Source organism: Hippocampus guttulatus, chromosome 2, assembly GCF_054856545.1.
Source record: "Hippocampus guttulatus isolate MCC_2025c chromosome 2, RoL_Hgut_1.0, whole genome shotgun sequence".
Taxonomy (NCBI): Eukaryota; Metazoa; Chordata; class Actinopteri; order Syngnathiformes; family Syngnathidae; genus Hippocampus; species Hippocampus guttulatus.
Window position 1 is genome coordinate 24,687,877 of NC_141262.1, and position 17,452 is coordinate 24,705,328.

At 47.1% G+C, this 17,452-nt stretch overlaps 1 protein-coding gene across 2 annotated transcripts; it reads right to left on the reverse strand.

Moving 5' to 3' along the window:
* Nucleotides 1–1,180: 1,180 nt before the first annotated feature.
* Nucleotides 1,181–17,435, reverse strand: adgra3 (adhesion G protein-coupled receptor A3). Of its 2 annotated transcripts, XM_086104821.1 has the most exons (20): nt 16,951–17,435; nt 16,652–16,871; nt 14,177–14,248; nt 12,264–12,335; nt 10,195–10,266; nt 10,014–10,085; nt 9,762–9,922; nt 8,542–8,755; nt 8,274–8,438; nt 7,931–8,132; nt 7,714–7,863; nt 7,403–7,561; nt 7,057–7,224; nt 5,784–5,994; nt 5,418–5,626; nt 4,168–4,292; nt 3,956–4,079; nt 3,738–3,883; nt 3,571–3,666; nt 1,181–2,723 (listed from the first exon to the last, which is right to left on the reverse strand). In XM_086104821.1, the coding sequence occupies exons 1-20, from the start codon at nt 17,000–17,002 to the stop codon at nt 1,409–1,411; spliced, it is 4,005 nt and encodes a 1,334-aa protein (XP_085960947.1). In that variant the 5' UTR covers nt 17,003–17,435; the 3' UTR covers nt 1,181–1,408. The 2 variants fall into 2 exon arrangements, with proteins under 2 accessions (XP_085960947.1, XP_085960946.1); XM_086104820.1 differs by having other exon boundaries at nt 16,652–17,435.
* Between the last annotated feature and the right edge of the window lie 17 nt (nt 17,436–17,452).

Consider the following 17,452-nt stretch of genomic DNA (forward strand, 5'->3'; position numbering starts at 1 on the left):
TTGTGATATTATGCACAGTTTGAACATTAACACCACTCGCTCGAAACGATGGAACCCCCACCCAAAAAAAAAAGATCCTCCCATCATGATTCAATTAAAAAAAAAGGTTAAATAAACCTCAATTGAAACTTGGTGTACAAGATTAAAAAAACAAACTAAACAGAACAATATTGTAAACAGTTTGCGCATGAGCATCATTCTAGTTTCAAGTTTGATTGTACAGTACTACATGGTACTAATTTAAAATGAAACGTTTTGGGGATTTGACGATGATGAATTTGACTCAAGCTTCTAGACGGTAGAGGTCAAGCAAGGACGTCCGCTCGATGTGTTCCAACAGTTCAAGTCAGCTGTCAACTACAACCAACGTGGTGTAATTTGGGCACAACCCCCCCCCCCCCCCGGGAACGGGGACGCAATGAAAACACCTCGTATCACCATGAGGCGAAGGGGTTGAGGGCTCTGAAGGTCAGCGAGAGAATCCAATTAGCAGCATACAACATCCATGTCAACAAGAGAAATTCTTGTCTCGGGCTCCACCTTTGAACCCAGGACTGCGGCTGCAGAGCAGAAAAAGATCCCTTTGCCCAAATCACCAACTAGCAATTATGGCTTCTTTTGTAATGATGTCACATCTCGTACAAAAAAAAAAAAACATTCATAAAATGCAGTTGTGGGGTTCTGACATAATTCTACCACACCAGACATTCAAAACACACGTTTTAAATGTTCTGACAAAAGCATAAAATGTAGAGAAAATACTGTATTGTAGTAACAGTTTGTTATTTGCCTTTAAGAGGCGGGGTCCGGCTAGTGTGCAGTAAGTTTGTGGGCGTGAGTGTAACCGACAGCTGCTCCTGTGCAAGTGTGCAGATTTTGGGTGGGAGGTTGGACAGTTACTTTTATATTCAGAAAAAACCTCACTTAATTGCCGTTTTGTGCTCCAACCAAACCCAAGTCTTCCTTTTTAGGGAATCAACTGCCCTCGTGAGCATGTTTGAAAAGTCTCTGATCAGAAAGGCGATCGGGTTGTTATTCTCAACCGCCTGTGTCTGACTTTATTACTCCACCACAGTGGGCGTCGATTACGATCCCGACACTATCCTACATGAATAACGGATGAACACTGTACTAAAAAAAAACAAATACCGAGACGGATGGAAGTGTCACAACACGGGAGTTTTATATTTGGTACCTTTTATTATTGCTGCTGATGTTGCTGTTATGAAGACAAAGGCGACATTGTGTCTTATAAAAATAGAACATTTATAAAAAGCAGATAAGCGGTACCAACACGGCCACTTTTTTCAAACATACCATAAATTGTGAACAATACAAAAATCAAAAAAAAAATCTACAAGAAAATAGCCTTTCACAGTAAAAAGTGTCTTCAGGTTGGAACGTGTCGCTACACGGTAGTTTCATGTTTCCACAAGCCAGTTTTGATACAGGGGGCGCTCTCGCCCGTACTTATTAGTGGAACCACTTGCCCATTTTCTTTGTGCGCACTTCCATTTGGTGTGATGAGGTTGAGGCCGTACGATTTGGTTTCCATTTCGCCGCTGCTGAACGGCTCGGCGGCGGAGTCTCTGGAACCAGCGGGCGCCGCCCCGGCCTCGGCCTCCTCGCCTACCTTGCGAGAGCGTCGCGTTAAGCTGGCGCTGTCGCTGCTGTCGTGCTGCAGCTGGCTCCGGTGGCGTTCCCTGTAAGCCATGTAGGCGGCGCGGCGGCTATTGCGCGCCGCCATGTCATAATAGTGGTGCCGCCTGCTGGGGGCGCTCTGGACGCTGCCGTCCACGCTCGTGGGCACGTCGTAGGCGTACTCCCGCAGCACCGTCAGGCGGCTGGCCCGGTGAGTGCGAGATCGGTTCTTGTGGGGCCTGTTGCCGGCCGGATTGTTGTCCAGGGGACGGAACTGCACGTCCACCGGCGCCACGTGCATTTTGATTTCATTGTCCACCGAATGCTCTGTCAGGCTGTTGTCCAAAACGGGCATCACCGGGACGGCGGCGCTGGCGGCGGCGGGCTTGCACTGGGCGGCCTCTGCGTGCAGATTGGTCAGCTTGCTGCCGTGCGCAGAGTTGCGTACGCTGGGTGCGCTCTTGTTCGTGTAGGAGGAGTCGGCGCTGCTGCTGCGGGCGCCCTTATTGGACTCTGCGTCCGTCTTGGCCGAGCCGGCCGCGGACGCCGCGGCGACGCCGGGTTGCGGCAGCAGAGCGTCCTCCTGTGCGGAGTAGTTGCGTCTGGTGGAGCAACAGGCCTGCGACCAGAAGCGCCTCATGTCCTGCCTGTTGACGCAGTGGTGCGTCACCATGAATGCAGCGAGGGCCAGCGCCACCACGCCGAACAGGCAGGCGAACGCCAAATCGAAAGGGTGGTCCTGCGACACGGCCGTGGCGCCAAACACCCACAGGCTGCCGTACAACCCCAGCGCCACCGCCGCCCCCGTAAGCTGCGCGCCGAAAGTGTGCTCGTTCTCCAGCACCGCCATGGGCGCGGCCCGTGGAACGGCCCCTGGCGTGAGGGGGCGGCGAGGCCCGTCTGCCGCGGCCTCACTGGCCAGGTGCTGCCGCTCGTCGGCCAGCTCTTTGAACTCGTAGCGGCGCTCGGGGTGGCGCCGCAGCTGGAGCAGGATGCTGAGGAAGTACATGCAGTCCACGAAGACGATGAAACCCGCCGGGCCGTAGAAAGCGCCGATGCTCGGCTCCCACGCCATCCAGCAGCTGGAAAAACAAAACGTTCCTCCGTCATCTCATTGGCACAGGACGGACTTCAATCATTTTATTTGCGTTCATTCTTCTTTTATGCTGGAATTTGATCTGGAGTGTCATTTTTGGACTCATTTGACATGCTTTAACGCAGGGGTGTCAAACTCATTTCGTATTGTGGGCCACATATGGCCTCTGTCGATGTCAAGTGGGCCGGACCATTAAAATAATACCATACTCTGCTATAAATAACCAAAATAACATGTCTTCCTTTTGTTTTGGTCTAAAGAAGAATCCCTGCCTACGCCTTAGAAATTTAGGAGTTTGCTATTAAATGTGTCATGAATAAAGTATTCACATGTCCTTTATAGCGTCTGCGGTGTTGGGTCTGTCTCAGTGACTGCTGTTGCCTTCTTCTCTTATCAAAACAGTGTGTCCCCTAGCGGATACTCCATGAATTGCACCTTATGAAAACTATTCAATCCGTGTCTTTTATGCATTTTATCACTTTTAAATGATCATGTGGGCCTGATCAATCCTCCTTGGGGCCAGTTCCAGCCCGCAGGCCGTATGATTGACACCACTACTTTAACATATGCATACACTGAAATCAGGACGGTCTCGTCTCAATTTATCTCCAAATGTACATAGTTGGCCTGTTTCGTTGCTTGTGTCGTATTAATGCCAACAGGTGAAAACAGTTTCATTGTCGCTTCTGCCACTTGCGAGGAGAGCATTTAATTGTTCTGCCTGTCACTAAATGTCACTGGTATAGATTGACGAACAAAGAGTAAGTCACAATTCACATGATCTCTGACAGTCGACTAAGGCGCCAAAGCACCAATTCACACGTTCTACTTACAATGGAGCATTGATTTGGCTGCCGTAATTCTTGATGTTCGCCGCCGCCGTAATGCCACAAACAATAGTGGGTATGCCTCCGCCGATTAAGTAGAACCTTTGGGAAACACCAAGAGAAAGTTTCAGCTTCCGAGCAGAAATCAAGAAGACGTGGTTTGACGCACGTACCTCAGCATCGGGCGAGGCGGTGGGGGCGGCTCATCCGGCTCCTCGTAGCGCTTGGCTTTGCGCGTCACCTGCTTGTAAATATTGCGTGCCGTCACACCGACCCAGAGGGCGGTCGCCAATGTGGAGTAGTGCAGTAAAATGCCCACCTGGGGGTGGAGGGTCAAAAACCCAGCTGTCACCAAGACGAACGAGAGTGGAAACGCAAAGTGGGGTCTTACCGCCTGGCAGACGCTGGCGTAGCGCGTCTGATTGATGCCGCCCACAAACACGGCGCACGTGAGCGAGACGTGGAAGCAGAGGTTGACCAGCATGTGCCAAGACTTGCGGCTGACGCGCACCGACCTGGAAGCGGCAGCGACACCGGGGTGTTAGCGGAACGGCGGATGTGGAAGGTGGGAAGGCGGGGGGATCGGGCGAGCGAAGCGCTCACTTGTGGTGGGAGATATAACTGACGATGATGGTCAGCAGGCAGAAGAGGAGCACGATGCTGGTGGCGTAGATGACGGGATGCAGCGGCTCAATGGTGGGGGTGAAATAGTCCATGGTGCTGAGGTCCTGCAGTGGACAAGACTGCCAGCTTATTTTGGTCGGGAGCAAAACTTGGATTTCCGGCCACCATCAGTTCGCTTGAATATGTTGCGGTAAAAGTTTTCGACTTCTCTTGCATTTTGAGGTTTTTTTGTCCTTTCCTTTTTTTTTCCTTTGCGCAAGTATTTTGCCTTTGATGTATCTATTTTTTGTTCTGATAATGGGTCAGAAGAAAGTGAATGCTGAGAAGAATTGGATGATGAATTTACAGGAAATAATAAATAAAAAAAGCTGACTGATTGAGTTCTTAAACATTGTATTGTAAACGTCCAAGCTATTTTTACACTTTTGACTGGTTCATAATTTTTCTAAATAAAATAGTAAGACTGACCAATGGTATTACCGTATTGGCCCAAATATAAGACGGCCCCCTCTTTCTCCAGACTCAAGTTTGAAAAAAGACTTTTTGAACACCAAATTAATTTTTATACAGAAAATAATTACAATACATCTGAAACAAATGATTACAACAATATATTTGAGAGAAAGAGCATGTTATTTTACCTCATTCAAATCTAAAGTGCAATCACATTCGTAAATGAATGGCTTCTGGTTTTTGAAATGTAAATTACATCATAACTTCTCCTCAGCTGCCGGTTAACCCGGCATATCTTCGGCCCACTCTTCTCCAGATTGTCACTACGTTTCTCCATTTTCTGTTATCTCTTCTATTATTTTCTTCTCTTTTAAATCTTACCATCTTATTTTTATTTTTATTCTTCGTGGCAGGAGTTGACTTTGGCCTGAAGAGTCAAGTTCGGCATTCGCTTCAATGATATCTGGCGCCATCTAGCGTCGTGAATGGGTATAACGTCTAGACCCTGAATATAAGACGACACCCACTTTTTCAGTCTTATTTCAATGCAAAAAAACTCCCTCTTATATTCGGGCCAATACGGTAATTTGTGAAAAAATATGAAGCAACCAAATTTTGTCGGACGTTTCCGCCGAAATATCATAAGTATTAATCTATAGACGGGGTATTTGGCAGGTCTACCTCACAGTTCTAAGGTTCAGGCTTTGAATCCCAGCTTGTCTAACTGACTCAAAAGTTCGACAAAGTTCAGAGAGGAGTACAAGCGCGCCGCCTACCATGAGCAGTCCGTAGTTGCCGAGCGAGTTGCAAGATATGGTGGTGAAGTTGTCGTGGTGACCCAGTATGCGGCAGCCGTCGCTCTGCCAGCCGCCCTGACCGCCCACCAGGCTGAAGTTCCAACAGGCGGACACGGCGTCGGAGCCGCGGGCGAAGCGCCGCAGGGTGATGTTGACGGGCGTCCGCAGCATATGCACGGAAATGCCATCTGGATCCGAGAGGAGACCAAACGCACTTTAAATGAGTAACCCCGGGACCTGCATTTTTCTCTTGTCATTGAATCGCCACGCACTTGTAGCAAAGTTAACAATAAAGAAAATGGATCAGTCCAAAATCAACCCCAGCCCCAACACAATCCCACTTGCCTATCTTTGCCATGATGACCGGAGTGGCCACATTCCTCCGCTTCCCGCCGTCGGCCAGCTGGCTGGAGTTGCCGGTAGACGGGAAAAACTTGCCATTGCGGAAGCCCAGCAGGTGGAGCTTATAAACGGTGTCCTCCGAATGCCCGGGCAGCAGTGCCGCCTGGCTGAAGAGCGACTGAGGAAGCTGCAGAGATGCCTCCACCGTGGTGCTCTAAGGAACCAAGGCAACATCATGAGAAAATAGATCCAAAATATTCATATAGAGCTCCGGATGTTGACGTCAAGCATTCCAAATTGCGCCAAATTGCAACAAATGTGTGCCAGGGCAAGACAGGACAAAAGAATGGATGAGCATTCGACAGGCTTCTAAAAGAAGAACCAAGGCATAGTAAAAGAATAGCAGCCATTAAAAAGAACCAAGAACAAGATGGAGAAGTGTTGGTTATCGCCGGTGGGTGTGGCGCTGACTTTGTAACTGGCGATGATCATCCGTTGATCATGCAGATTGACTTAATTCTATAGTTATTTACGATTAAATGACAGTGAAAACTGGTGATCCCGGGGAGGTTAGGAGCGTGCGCGCCAGCGTCGCCCGCTTCATAATTTTTTTTTTTTTAAAAAGCGTAATTCTAATTGGCCGGCCCACATCTGGCTCTGGGGGTACCTAGTAGTGGCATTCTACTTGTCTCAAAGATTAAGCCTCAAAAGTACACACGTTCAATCCGCCATCGCGACTGTGGTAAAAAGCACTCCTGGTGCTTTATAGGGAATTAATATCCAACTTTTATAGCTTGTACATGTATCGAATGCCCTTTTCATCAAAGTGAGATACGAATTCCGTTGGATGGAATTGGTGATTGATTGACACTTACGTTATCACGGCTCTCCATCTCTCATGTGCCACTGCGACTAGACTGCCAGCATAGACTGCATAACAAGACGCGCGCAGTAATCAGTCACATGACGTTGGGAGCTCTACACGGTGAATTGCGTTTTCTTCCAGACCAACCACCCTTTTACCCACCCGAACATAAAACGTAGAGAAAATAAAAAGGTAAGAAAAGAGGGTACAGTCATGATAAGTACAGTGTGCTTGGATAACCGCTAGGTGGCAGTAATGCCCAAAGTATGGAGTTCCATTGGCAGTCATGTTGACGTAACAAAAAATTAAATGTTCTCTGTAACTTTGTCGTCATAAAAAAATCTATGACTGTTATTATTATTATAATTATTATTATTAGCAGTAGTGGTAGTACTTGTCTTCTTGACTGACCTTTAGCAGAACGCTGGAGAAGGAGCCAGTGGTGTTGCATTTAAAGGTGAGCTGGCGGTCCTGCCCGTGGGTCCGTTCCGGGCTGGGCCTCTGGAACAACATGCAGGTCATGCCGTTCCACTCGTTGGCCTTAACCGAGTGAGCCTCCAGCGCAATATTAGGGGAGGTCTGCCAAGAAAAAACAACCGTTGGGCTCTGATGATTTTGAATGTTATTTGATATCACGCAATTTTAAAATGATTAGAGAAATGTATACGATAAAACAAAATTAAACAAACAAGGGCAAGATGATCTATTTGGTGCATTTTCCAACATATTACAGATATTTTTTTGTTGGTGCACTGACCAGGGAGAAGGCCTGCGCCGAGGCCAAGCGGTGGGCGGCGATCTTCTGGAGGCAGGCGATGATGCGGGAACAGGCGGTGGCCTCGCGCTGCGCCATCCACAGCACCCGCTCGTCGGCCAGCATCAGATTGCTGGCCATGCTCACCATCACCTCACCCAGCTGGAAAACAAGAAGACATCGGGCGGGAAGGGACACTGGCATCAAACGGTTGAATCCATCCTCCGTTTCTTGGCCTGTTTAAAAGCTACCAGCTGTGTGTTTGACTTTACACGATTAAACCCAGGAGACAAACGTGAGCGCTCGCCACTCACGTCTTTGAACTTGTCCACAAACTTGGCGAACTTTTCGATCATCTCCGCCACAAAGATGATGTCCATCTTGTCCGAGAAGTTGGCGGCGTCGATGGTGTAGACCAGGAGGCGGCGAGCCCTGGGCACCACGTTGCTTTCGTTCAGCGGCATCTGATAAAAGAGGCAAAGGGTGAAGGTCATGACGGGTTGTAAAATGAGAAGAACTCCCAACACTCACCTGGTTGATGACATAAAGGAATCGTGTGACATCTTTTTGGAACTGGCAGCGGGAGTAATCATCCTCCGCCCACAGCCCGTTGCGATTACAGTCCCGCCAAGCGCGTTGCTCATCGCCGGAGCCGCCAGAGTAGCTTCCCGCGCTCGATGTTAATCTGTTGCAGGGCAGGAAGGCTCGGATTCCCGCCAGGGTGCGCGGCCACCTGGAACGTTGTCGGAATGGCTCTTATTTACTGCAATTTGTTTTCCACAAATTTGTAGTCGGGAGTCACTGATGAAAGCAAATCTTAGGAGTGACTAGCATGCCGGACAAAAGTGACTCGGTACAATTTATGTGAACCAACCGAAAGTCTCCCTTGTTGTTGGAGACGCGTTCAGGGGCGCAGTATTTCGCGGAACTCTCCAACACAACAATATGAACCGTCCGGGTGGTGTTTCCTCGGCTCGTCCTGACCCGGCACTCCCAGTTCCCGGTAAAGCCCGGTTGGATGTTTGAGATGGTCAAAGCGCTGCCAGAAGACATATTTCAAATTATATTCGAGGAGTAGCGGCGCCAATGCTTTTTTATTTATTTATTTATTTATTTATTTAAATTGTTGATTGTCTCATCACCTGGCAATCAGAGAGCAGTTGTGCACCATGTGTTTCTCGATGTAGATGCCCTGGGCGGCGTCGGCCGTCACCATGCGCCCGTTCTGGTACCACAGCACCTGCATGTCCTCGGCCACGAAGGACGCTTGACACTGGAATGGCAGGCTGTCCCCCTGGAAGACCACCTGCCGCTGGGATGGAGTCAGCTGGAAGGAGGGCAGCTCGAGTGGGGCGTCTGCAACGGAAGAGCGCCAAATTGAGAAACTACGTCGTCGGGGGGAACCTCATTGATATTTTCGGGTGTCACAAGATAATAATCTGGACAATAATCAGCCCCCCCCAAAGAAGGTGCAATATGCAAGCATATGACCAAAATATTTTTTGACAAAATATTTTTTCAATGCATGTATAAAAGAGCCGCAATCGTAACACAAACAACAAAAAGGTTTGAAGAAAACAACAAAATAAAAGCAAACCACATTTTTTTTTCAGTGCAAAGTGCCCACTTTCATAAAAATTCCCATTCGGACAGCACAAAACTGCTCAACAAGAAACCAATATTAAGTGCAACAACTAATTTTGAACATTGTTCACAAAAATAAAACTTAACCAAAAAGGTAATATTATTGAGTTGTTCCTCCTGCATCATCATTATAAATCCACACACACACAAAAAAAAAGATTAGGCTTACTCACGTTGTCTTATTGGCAGTATAAGATCGAGTGTAAGTGCAACTAAGACATATTTGCCATCTAGAGGTGACTGGTGATATTACAACTTTAAGCTCCAGCCCATCCCAGTATATTCGTAGCTTGGCAACGGCCCGATTTTTTTTTCACATTTTGAAATGTTCCTGTTCTTTTGGGGGTCACACCATTTTTAATGGAAAAAAATCATGAATGTTTATCATGATTTCCTTTTTTTTAAAGATGTTTGGGGGTCAAGGTATTGCCTTCTTCTGTGTGTGGTGTCTATTTTGGCTTTGACCAAGCGAATGAATTCATGTTAAAAAGTCATGAATAACCTAATAACCCTCAGCAACCCTCCACATGTTCGGGCTTCATTATTTATCAATCCACGTTTTCATTTTCTTTTTTGTGCTTCCGAGGTCGTGATGCGAAGTGAACTGATAAGACACAAGGGGGCATAAATAGACACAGGCGCCGATTCTCTCATATCAACCCCGACCGGCTGAAAGCAAAACAAGTTTCAAGAGACGGCCGGACTGGCGCTCGCCTACCGCACGTGAGGAGCTCCGGCTTGACGGCTGTGACGAGCTGGCCCTGCAGCGACTGCGGGTACGAGCACTTGGTGCTCTTGGCCACCACGTTCCTGTCGCGGAGCCAGCGCAGCAGCCACAGCAGGTTGCAGTCACACAGCAGGTACGGCGTCTGGAAGTCCCTGCGGGATTGCCAGCAAAAGCGATCCGGGTGAGTGACTGCTCGCCAAATCGACGATCCCGGTAAGTTTTTTTTTGAAGCTTCAGACTCACAGTGACTTCAATGAGACGAGGCTGTCAAAGGTCCCCTGAGCCAACGAAGAGAACAAATTCCCAGAAAGATTTCTGCAAATGTGAGTGAACATGTGAAGAGGTCACAGAAGGTGGATGGGGGGGGGGGGGGGGGGGGATCATTCCACTTGACTTTCATCACAAAACTAATGAAAAGACATACAGCCGGATGAGACTCGTGAGGCCCCTGAAGATGTCCGCGTTGAGGCAGCCGATGCTGTTGTTGGACAACTCCCTGCCGCACAAAAGCACAATTTCAATTTCTTCTTGTGTTTTTTTTCCTCTCTTTTGTTATCATGTGACCACTAAAAATGGATATAAAACACAGTAGATGTTTTCCATGTACAACCGTTTCTGAAACTTCTACTTCTGTCAATTCACCGTAATCTAATTTACAGGATTTAGAACCACGTGAAGATTAAAAACCTGTTGATTTAATTTTTTCCCTCACTTTTCCACCTTCTTGTTATAGTGTGGTTGAAACTGAACCATAAAAATATTGATTTTTTTTTTTGTCTTAATTTGCAAAGATTTTTTGAGAAACTTCTGCTGGGTTTATTTTGACTCTTATCCACCCCTGTTATATTTCTTTTAAATTTTTAAATTGAAAAAATAATGCTTGAGCAGCGTGTAGAGACAGAACAACTTCAAGATGGGGGTGGGGGTTCGGTTTCCTAAGCATGTTTGTGTGCCTACAGGTGGGTCTCTGCACTTCAAAAAAAAAGCAGACTGAGGTAATTCATCACGTGATTATCGAGTGTCAGGAGCTGCCGGTGCCTCAGTCGAGGACGTAAACACTCCAGTCAGAAAGAATTGCACCGAATGATACATGTCGAGCACATCTATAACATCGCACATGAATTTAACCTTTGCACCATATTGCCGGGCAAATTGGCCCATTTGAAAGTTTTTGAAAAGTGGTGGGATTGCAGTTAAGAAAGTAAATACGAGCTATAAACATTTGGGGGGGGGGGGGGTTTCATGTGACAGTTTCGTACATCAAATTGACCCAAGAAATTATCGGTGTTCCCAAGAAACCATTGTAACAGGAGGTCGAAAATGGAGTTTAAAATGAAAACGCACATCAAGGAAAGCAGGCGCCTTTTATGCGACTTTGCAGGCGCCACATCAAGGGACCCCAAAACATCGAAATGAGACGAGATGGCGGGCCGCTTTTCATTTCTTCTGCATCGTCGCAGGGCGGCCGTGGGGATCTACACGGAGGCGCCGCGATACATTGCAGGCGAGATTAACGGCACAGAAAGGGCCGGAAGGGAAGGTTAAAAATAGCCTGATGTGATGAGGCCTGAGTTGGGACCCTTCAGCTGTTAGTGGGGCGCTTCGGTGTAGGTCAGTGGAATTCATCGTATGTATGTGTATGTGTGCTCATTTCTGAATGTCAAAACAAGAATTTTAGTTCGTTTTGTTTTAGTCAATGATTCAAATTACACACAGACTGGATAGGTTGCAGGAATTGATGGCAATATCCCTTACATTTTACAACACAGTTTTTAATCGGAATAATTCATCTGTTCTACACTCGCGCGGCATGGAATATGCCCCAAAATGGCCGCTTCAAATCAAAATGTATGCATTTTTATTCAATTGTTGTGTCTTTTTTTTTTTGGTTTTGTTTGTTAGGACGGACATGTCCACCTCATCTGGTGTCAAATAGTGAAATGGGGTGGGGGGGGAGTGCAGTGGGACTCCCTGTGTGAGAGAGAGAGGCTTAAATATGCAGCCCGCACAAGCTGAATGCCTTCCTGTCTGGCTCTCGACGCTCAGCAGGCGTGGCCAAACTCAACTTTGGCGCCGCGGCATCTGGACACTTTTCGATTCCAAATCAGGCCGCATTCAGGAGACACACTACATTCCCAGTCTCCTGAACGCACAGATAACGAAATAACGGCCCATTTCAAAAGCGCTCCGCGCCCCATCCTTGAACTGGCGGGAGCGTGTGAAAGTGTCCAAGGACCCAAGCTGTCTCGGGCTTGGAGCCAGACTAAACAAAGCAGTGGAAATAAAACAGCACTTGACCAAGCGTCCTCCCTTATGGACGCATAGCAGAGCTGCCGAACACAAACACGCGGCGCACTACAAACATAGATACGTGCGACAGCTGCTCTCGACGCGGTACAAAGTCTCCAAAGGCAGTCAGAGTGGAAGGGGGAAAAAAACCAAAAAACAATCTCAAACTCCAAATGTGAGAAGGACACTCATGACACTACTTACAGTCTTTTGAGAGCTGGCAATCCGAGGAAGGCACCCGGTTCTATTCGGCTGATCTGGTTATTCCGCAAGTCCCTGGAAATCAAAAAATTAAATTATTTCTCTCTTTTTTTGTTTTTTATTATTAAACAAGCAGCCTGTCACGCTGAGCCATGGCCACTTCTGGTGTAGAGTCTTCAACAAAAGATAAAAGTCAAGGCAGAAGTTAAGTCAAAGGTTCATTTATTCATTTGAAATTAGATTTATATCAATGAAACAATGTTTTTATATTTTAAAATGATTTTTTTTTCTTAATCACAGAAACTGAGAATCTATGGAGACGCCACACCTAAAAAATAGGAATTCAAGGACCTTTTGGATGAAACATGAAGCATCAAGAAACAAGAAGAAGCCCAGTTGGCTCGATTCAAATCACGATGACGTGGATGATTTCGACCCGGCTTCCGCAAGGGGCATTCCTTCCAAAGCGCTGTTACTCAGGAATTAGCATGTGACGCCGGGCTAGTCCGGCTCCCGTTTTTGTGGGTGGCATAATAATAATGGCGATTGTGTGATACGGAGACGCCCCCGATACCTCCACAGTGACTCGAGAAATCTGCACACGGAGCCCGATCGGCATAACTGATTCTCTACCCTCACTGGATGTCGTCTTCCTGTTCATAGCTGGAGAGACAGTTTCTTGGCGAACAAACGAGTAGAGGGAAAACAGAAAGGCACCGGAGGCTGTGGAAAGTGGGTGTGTGGGTAGGAGAGGGGGTGGGGTTGGCGTCTTTTATTTTATTTTCACAAGGGTGAATTTGATGAATGTTGGGAGGGGAGGCGTCAGGGGTTGTGTTGCAGACACCTCCGACCTTTGCTTGGCATCATTACAATGACAAAGCAGGCGAGCTGTCCAGCTACACTGACCCTCCGGGCACAAAGGAGAGCTACTTTTGGAGGGCCGGATTCAAATGACGACGACCCGAGCAGGCTTTTACGGCCCAATCGTCTAGCCGCTGGTACATAAAAGCCTTCCAGGGGCTTTTTTGAGGGGGAGGGGGTGGGGGGTGAAGATCAAAGTTTGCTGGGACACCAATTAAGCAAACATCCTTCAAATTGCCCCTGAGCAGTAAAAAATGAACCTAGTCATCAACATAACGTTTGGATGGACGTCTTAAATAAGTCCGACACGTTTCTTTTAGCCCCAAATTAGGTGTCTTAATAACGTGCTTTCAAAATACCCCAACAATCGGAAAAGCTCACAAAAAGGCACTTTTTTGGGTAAACATGCAGCTCACCCAAGATTGACATGGTTGTGTAATTTCCCACGTGATGCATGGGGAGGCACTCCGGAGATTTAACTCCTACAATTCAACCAATTAAAAAAAAAAAAAAATCAATATCCCATAACACAGCCCCTTCAAGGCTCATTTTCCAAAGAGCGCATCAGATTAAACGTATCTACGCGGGTGTCCAGAGCTCAATGTGGCTCCCTTAAGACCCTGAGTCGTTTTTACCAACGTTATAGGAAACATACCTCTAATTCCCAACTGATGCAGTCATGTGCTGCGGTAGCCTCGGGTAAAAGCCCCACCATTAACGGCCCTGTTATTCAATCTGCGAGGAAGCCATTCCCCAGTGATAAATCATGCGAGGCCCATATGTGCGGGCCCCGGAGCCTTATTTCTACAAAAAATCCCTCGCTCGGAAACATGGGAGATGACATTTCAAAACCAGAGGGGTATAGCGTGAGTGAGTGGAGAACTGATACGCCAAGAAAAGACAGCCCTGACCCGATCAACCAAAGCCAGGTTGGATTGTCGAAAGCCCAGAAGGCTTCTTCTGACCAGGAAGACAACCACCAACAATGGGGGCGGTACCCAAATGAGCTGGACTGCTTTTGTAGCGTTGGATATCATTTGCGGCGCACTACTTACAATTTTTCCAACATTGTCAATCCGAGAAACGAGCCGTTCTTCAGTTCTTGAATTTTATTGTTGTTCAGAATTCTGTGAAAGAGGGGGAAAAAAAAGAGCATGAACGCAAAGCATCATCATACATATGAGCATTGTCCTTCTAACGTCCAAGCCGAAAAATAAACATGTTTCTAAAACAGGGGTGCCCAAGTCCGGTCCTCGGGGGCCCTGCTCTAGAGTACTCCTCCCTACATTGGGCAAATTTCAGCAAATGTTTTTCGCAAAATGCAATTGTGCCTGACACGACCATGTTCCGAAGGCTGAACACACCTCAAATCATCTTTTCCTATTGAAGTGAATGGAGATGCTGTTAATTTGTTCCAACATCCACCTCCACAAATTAAAATAAATACATAAATAAAACAACATATTTGTAATGTTCATTTCTTTTTTTTAATCTGATGTTAGTCTGATGTAAATTTGCTTGGAGATCACAGCTCCTCAAAATCCTCCACCCTCAGGGCGTCTGCTGCTGCATAGGCCACTTCCTTGCCCCTCTCTGGTTGGGGACTCCAGAGGGAACGGTCTGGAGTTCCTGGTAGAGTTTTGTCTCCCTTATCTTGATGCCTAGATAAGTCCCGCTAGAGCTCAAGCCAGGAAAAAACTACAAGGGGGAGTCCAAGTGAATCCCGCAATGGGGAGAGATTGATGTCAAAGCTATTCACACAGATACATCCACAATTTTTGTTTTTCAGATCCACAAATAAATGTGCAATTTTCAAATTTTTTGGGGGGGTGGGGCAATCGTCATGACTTCTCATTTGTAAATATTCAATTCTCTGAGTGAAGTGTATAAGGTGCGTTTGTGGATCAGCGGACACGGGCATTTATTTATGAAACAAACGTCACACTGTTTCAAGATGTCCACTGACACAGGTCTCAAACAATTATGATGATTATTATAATAATTGAGAAAGTGCAAGAATCTTGACGGAAATCCCCAAGTGTTGGGCAGGGTTTGGTCTGTGACAGACTTGTAGTGTGACATCGTGTCCGGTCCAAGACACAAAACGATAATTATCTGGTAGTCTGAGCATGTGACCCTTGTGAATGACACAAAAAAGGTGTGTAGCTTCAGAAGGTTGTTGGAACCTGGCAAATTGGCAGGTGGACTTCAACTTTACATAATTTCCATACAGGGCAATGAAAATACCCGTGGAAAATCTTCAATGCCAGAACTGAAGGATATTATATGACTTCTATAAGGTTTGGGAAGGTATTCCCAGCAATGATTTAATGACAAAGCAGACCCCTTTCTCTCAAAAAGAGAGAAGACGACGAAACCTGACAAGAGTGACATCATCCAAATGAAAACTGAAAAAGGAATTAACAGTGTTGAGTGATGCCAAGAGTGGCCTGTAGTCCATCTATGCATCCCTCCATTTTCTGATCCGCTTTATCCTCACAAGGGTCGCGTGGGGTGCTGGATCCTATCCCAGCTGTCTTAGGGCAGTAGGCGGAGGACACCCTGAACCGGTTGCCAGCCAATTGCAGGGCAAACAGAGACGAACAACCATTTGCGCTCACACTCACACCAATGGACAATTTTGAGTGTTCAATCAGCCTGCCATGCATGTTTTTGGAATGTGGGGGGAAACCGGAGTACTCAGAGAAAACCCACGCAGGCACGCAAACTCCACACAGGGAGGCCGGAGCTGGAATCGAACTTGGTACCTCTGCATGTGAGGTTGACACGCTAATCACTCGACCACCGGGCCGCCCTGGCCTGGAGTCTTTTCCCCAAAATTATCCGTACAGGGGGATTCCTCTGCCATTGCAACCCGAATGCTCTTTTTCGTCTCACCAAGCTGTCAGCTGATCATCATCAGGGACATGCGTTAGTATGACCTCTGAGCTTCACAATGTTGCCATCATCGCGTGGCCTGAAATCCAAGAAAGACCACAGAGATGTCACCCCAACTTCCTCTGCATCGACATTCATACCTGTCCATCCATACATGTCACGTCATGAAATAAAACAAACCATCCCAGCCTTTGTGAACAAAAATCCTTTCAACAAATCCACAAGCTTGGACAACAATGGACTCCCGGGCTTGAGGTAAATCCTCCCCTTTTCATTTCTAGGCCTCGGGCGTCTAATATTTCCTTTCCCTGCCCCGGTGTTCTCATGTCGCTGCAATCGCTCAACACAAACACAAAAGCACACAGAAAAAAAAACTCAGCTGCACTGTGGAATAAGTGCAAAAAAAAGAAAAAGGTTGAATATGTTTGCATGGGAAAACTAAAGCCACAGTTGTGTTCGTGAGGCCCGCTCTGTTATGTGTCTACACTGTTCGTGAATTTAGTTATGAATAGTTTTATTATTTAGATATTCATGAAATATGCGCAATCAGTCGCAGACAACTGAGACCTCGCAGGAGGACATGGTGCATTCAAGTGGCGTCGTAAACAGAAACGCCCACCGTTTATACTCACAGCGTGACAGTCCGATTTGGGAACGAGTCAGGCGGCAGCATCTGACGGAGCTCCATGTTACTGCAGACAACCTTCCTGTCAGACGACAGGCTTTTCCCGGTGCTTTTCGAGTGTTCGTCGTATTTGCAAGCGGACGCGTCCGGCGCCGCGCGGCAGCCGCCGATGCAAAGCAGCAAAGTTACAAACTGGATTGAATGAGCTCTCATTTTCCCCACGGGGCCTTAACGTAACCACAGTAAAAAATAAGAAATCTCATGAATCGGACATAAATTGCTTTTCCTTTTACTTTAACTACAGACATGTTACTATAGCTTGTAGCTTATTCGGTTGTAGTCCTGCTCCATCGTCCATTCTTTTTTGCCTTCAGTGGAACGGAAGGTTCTTTGTTCCTTCATTTAAAACCACCTTTCCAAATAGTGTTGCGTTTGGTGCCCATCGCGCGAGTGTTTCCTTTTCCACGGAAGGCGCCTCCGGTCAATTCCAAAATATCCACGCACACAAAAAGGTTTCGGGTAGTGGTCCGGTCCAAACCCGAGGCAACAGAAGCCCCCTTTCTCCTGTTTTTTTTTTTTTTTTGCAACAGGAAATCGGCCAGAAAAAAACACGAGCGACGAGAGCGAGAGCAGCCCAAAGGTTACCACAGCTCAAAACGTCAAATGCGATGGGAAAGTGTTGAGAGGGTGAAGAATCCACATGTATTGTAACGTCTCTTGAGTTCCTTTCCCGTCTCGCAAAGAATTCCAGGCGAGTTCTTCGTTTTTCCTCACCCGGAGCTGAGTTGGCTGGCAACTTCCGCGTCCA

Excerpts from the sequence above, each read along its gene's own strand:
- adgra3 (XM_086104821.1), bottom strand. The coding sequence starts at position 17,002 with ATGGACGATGGAGCAGGACTACAACCGAATAAGCTACAAGCTATAGTA. Across the intron at positions 10,086-10,194 it reads CTCACGAGTCTCATCCGGCT|AAATCTTTCTGGGAATTTGT; the intron begins GTATGTCTTTTC and ends TCACATTTGCAG. Across the intron at positions 8,133-8,273 it reads AACAACAAGGGAGACTTTCG|GTGGCCGCGCACCCTGGCGG; the intron begins GTTGGTTCACAT and ends ACAACGTTCCAG.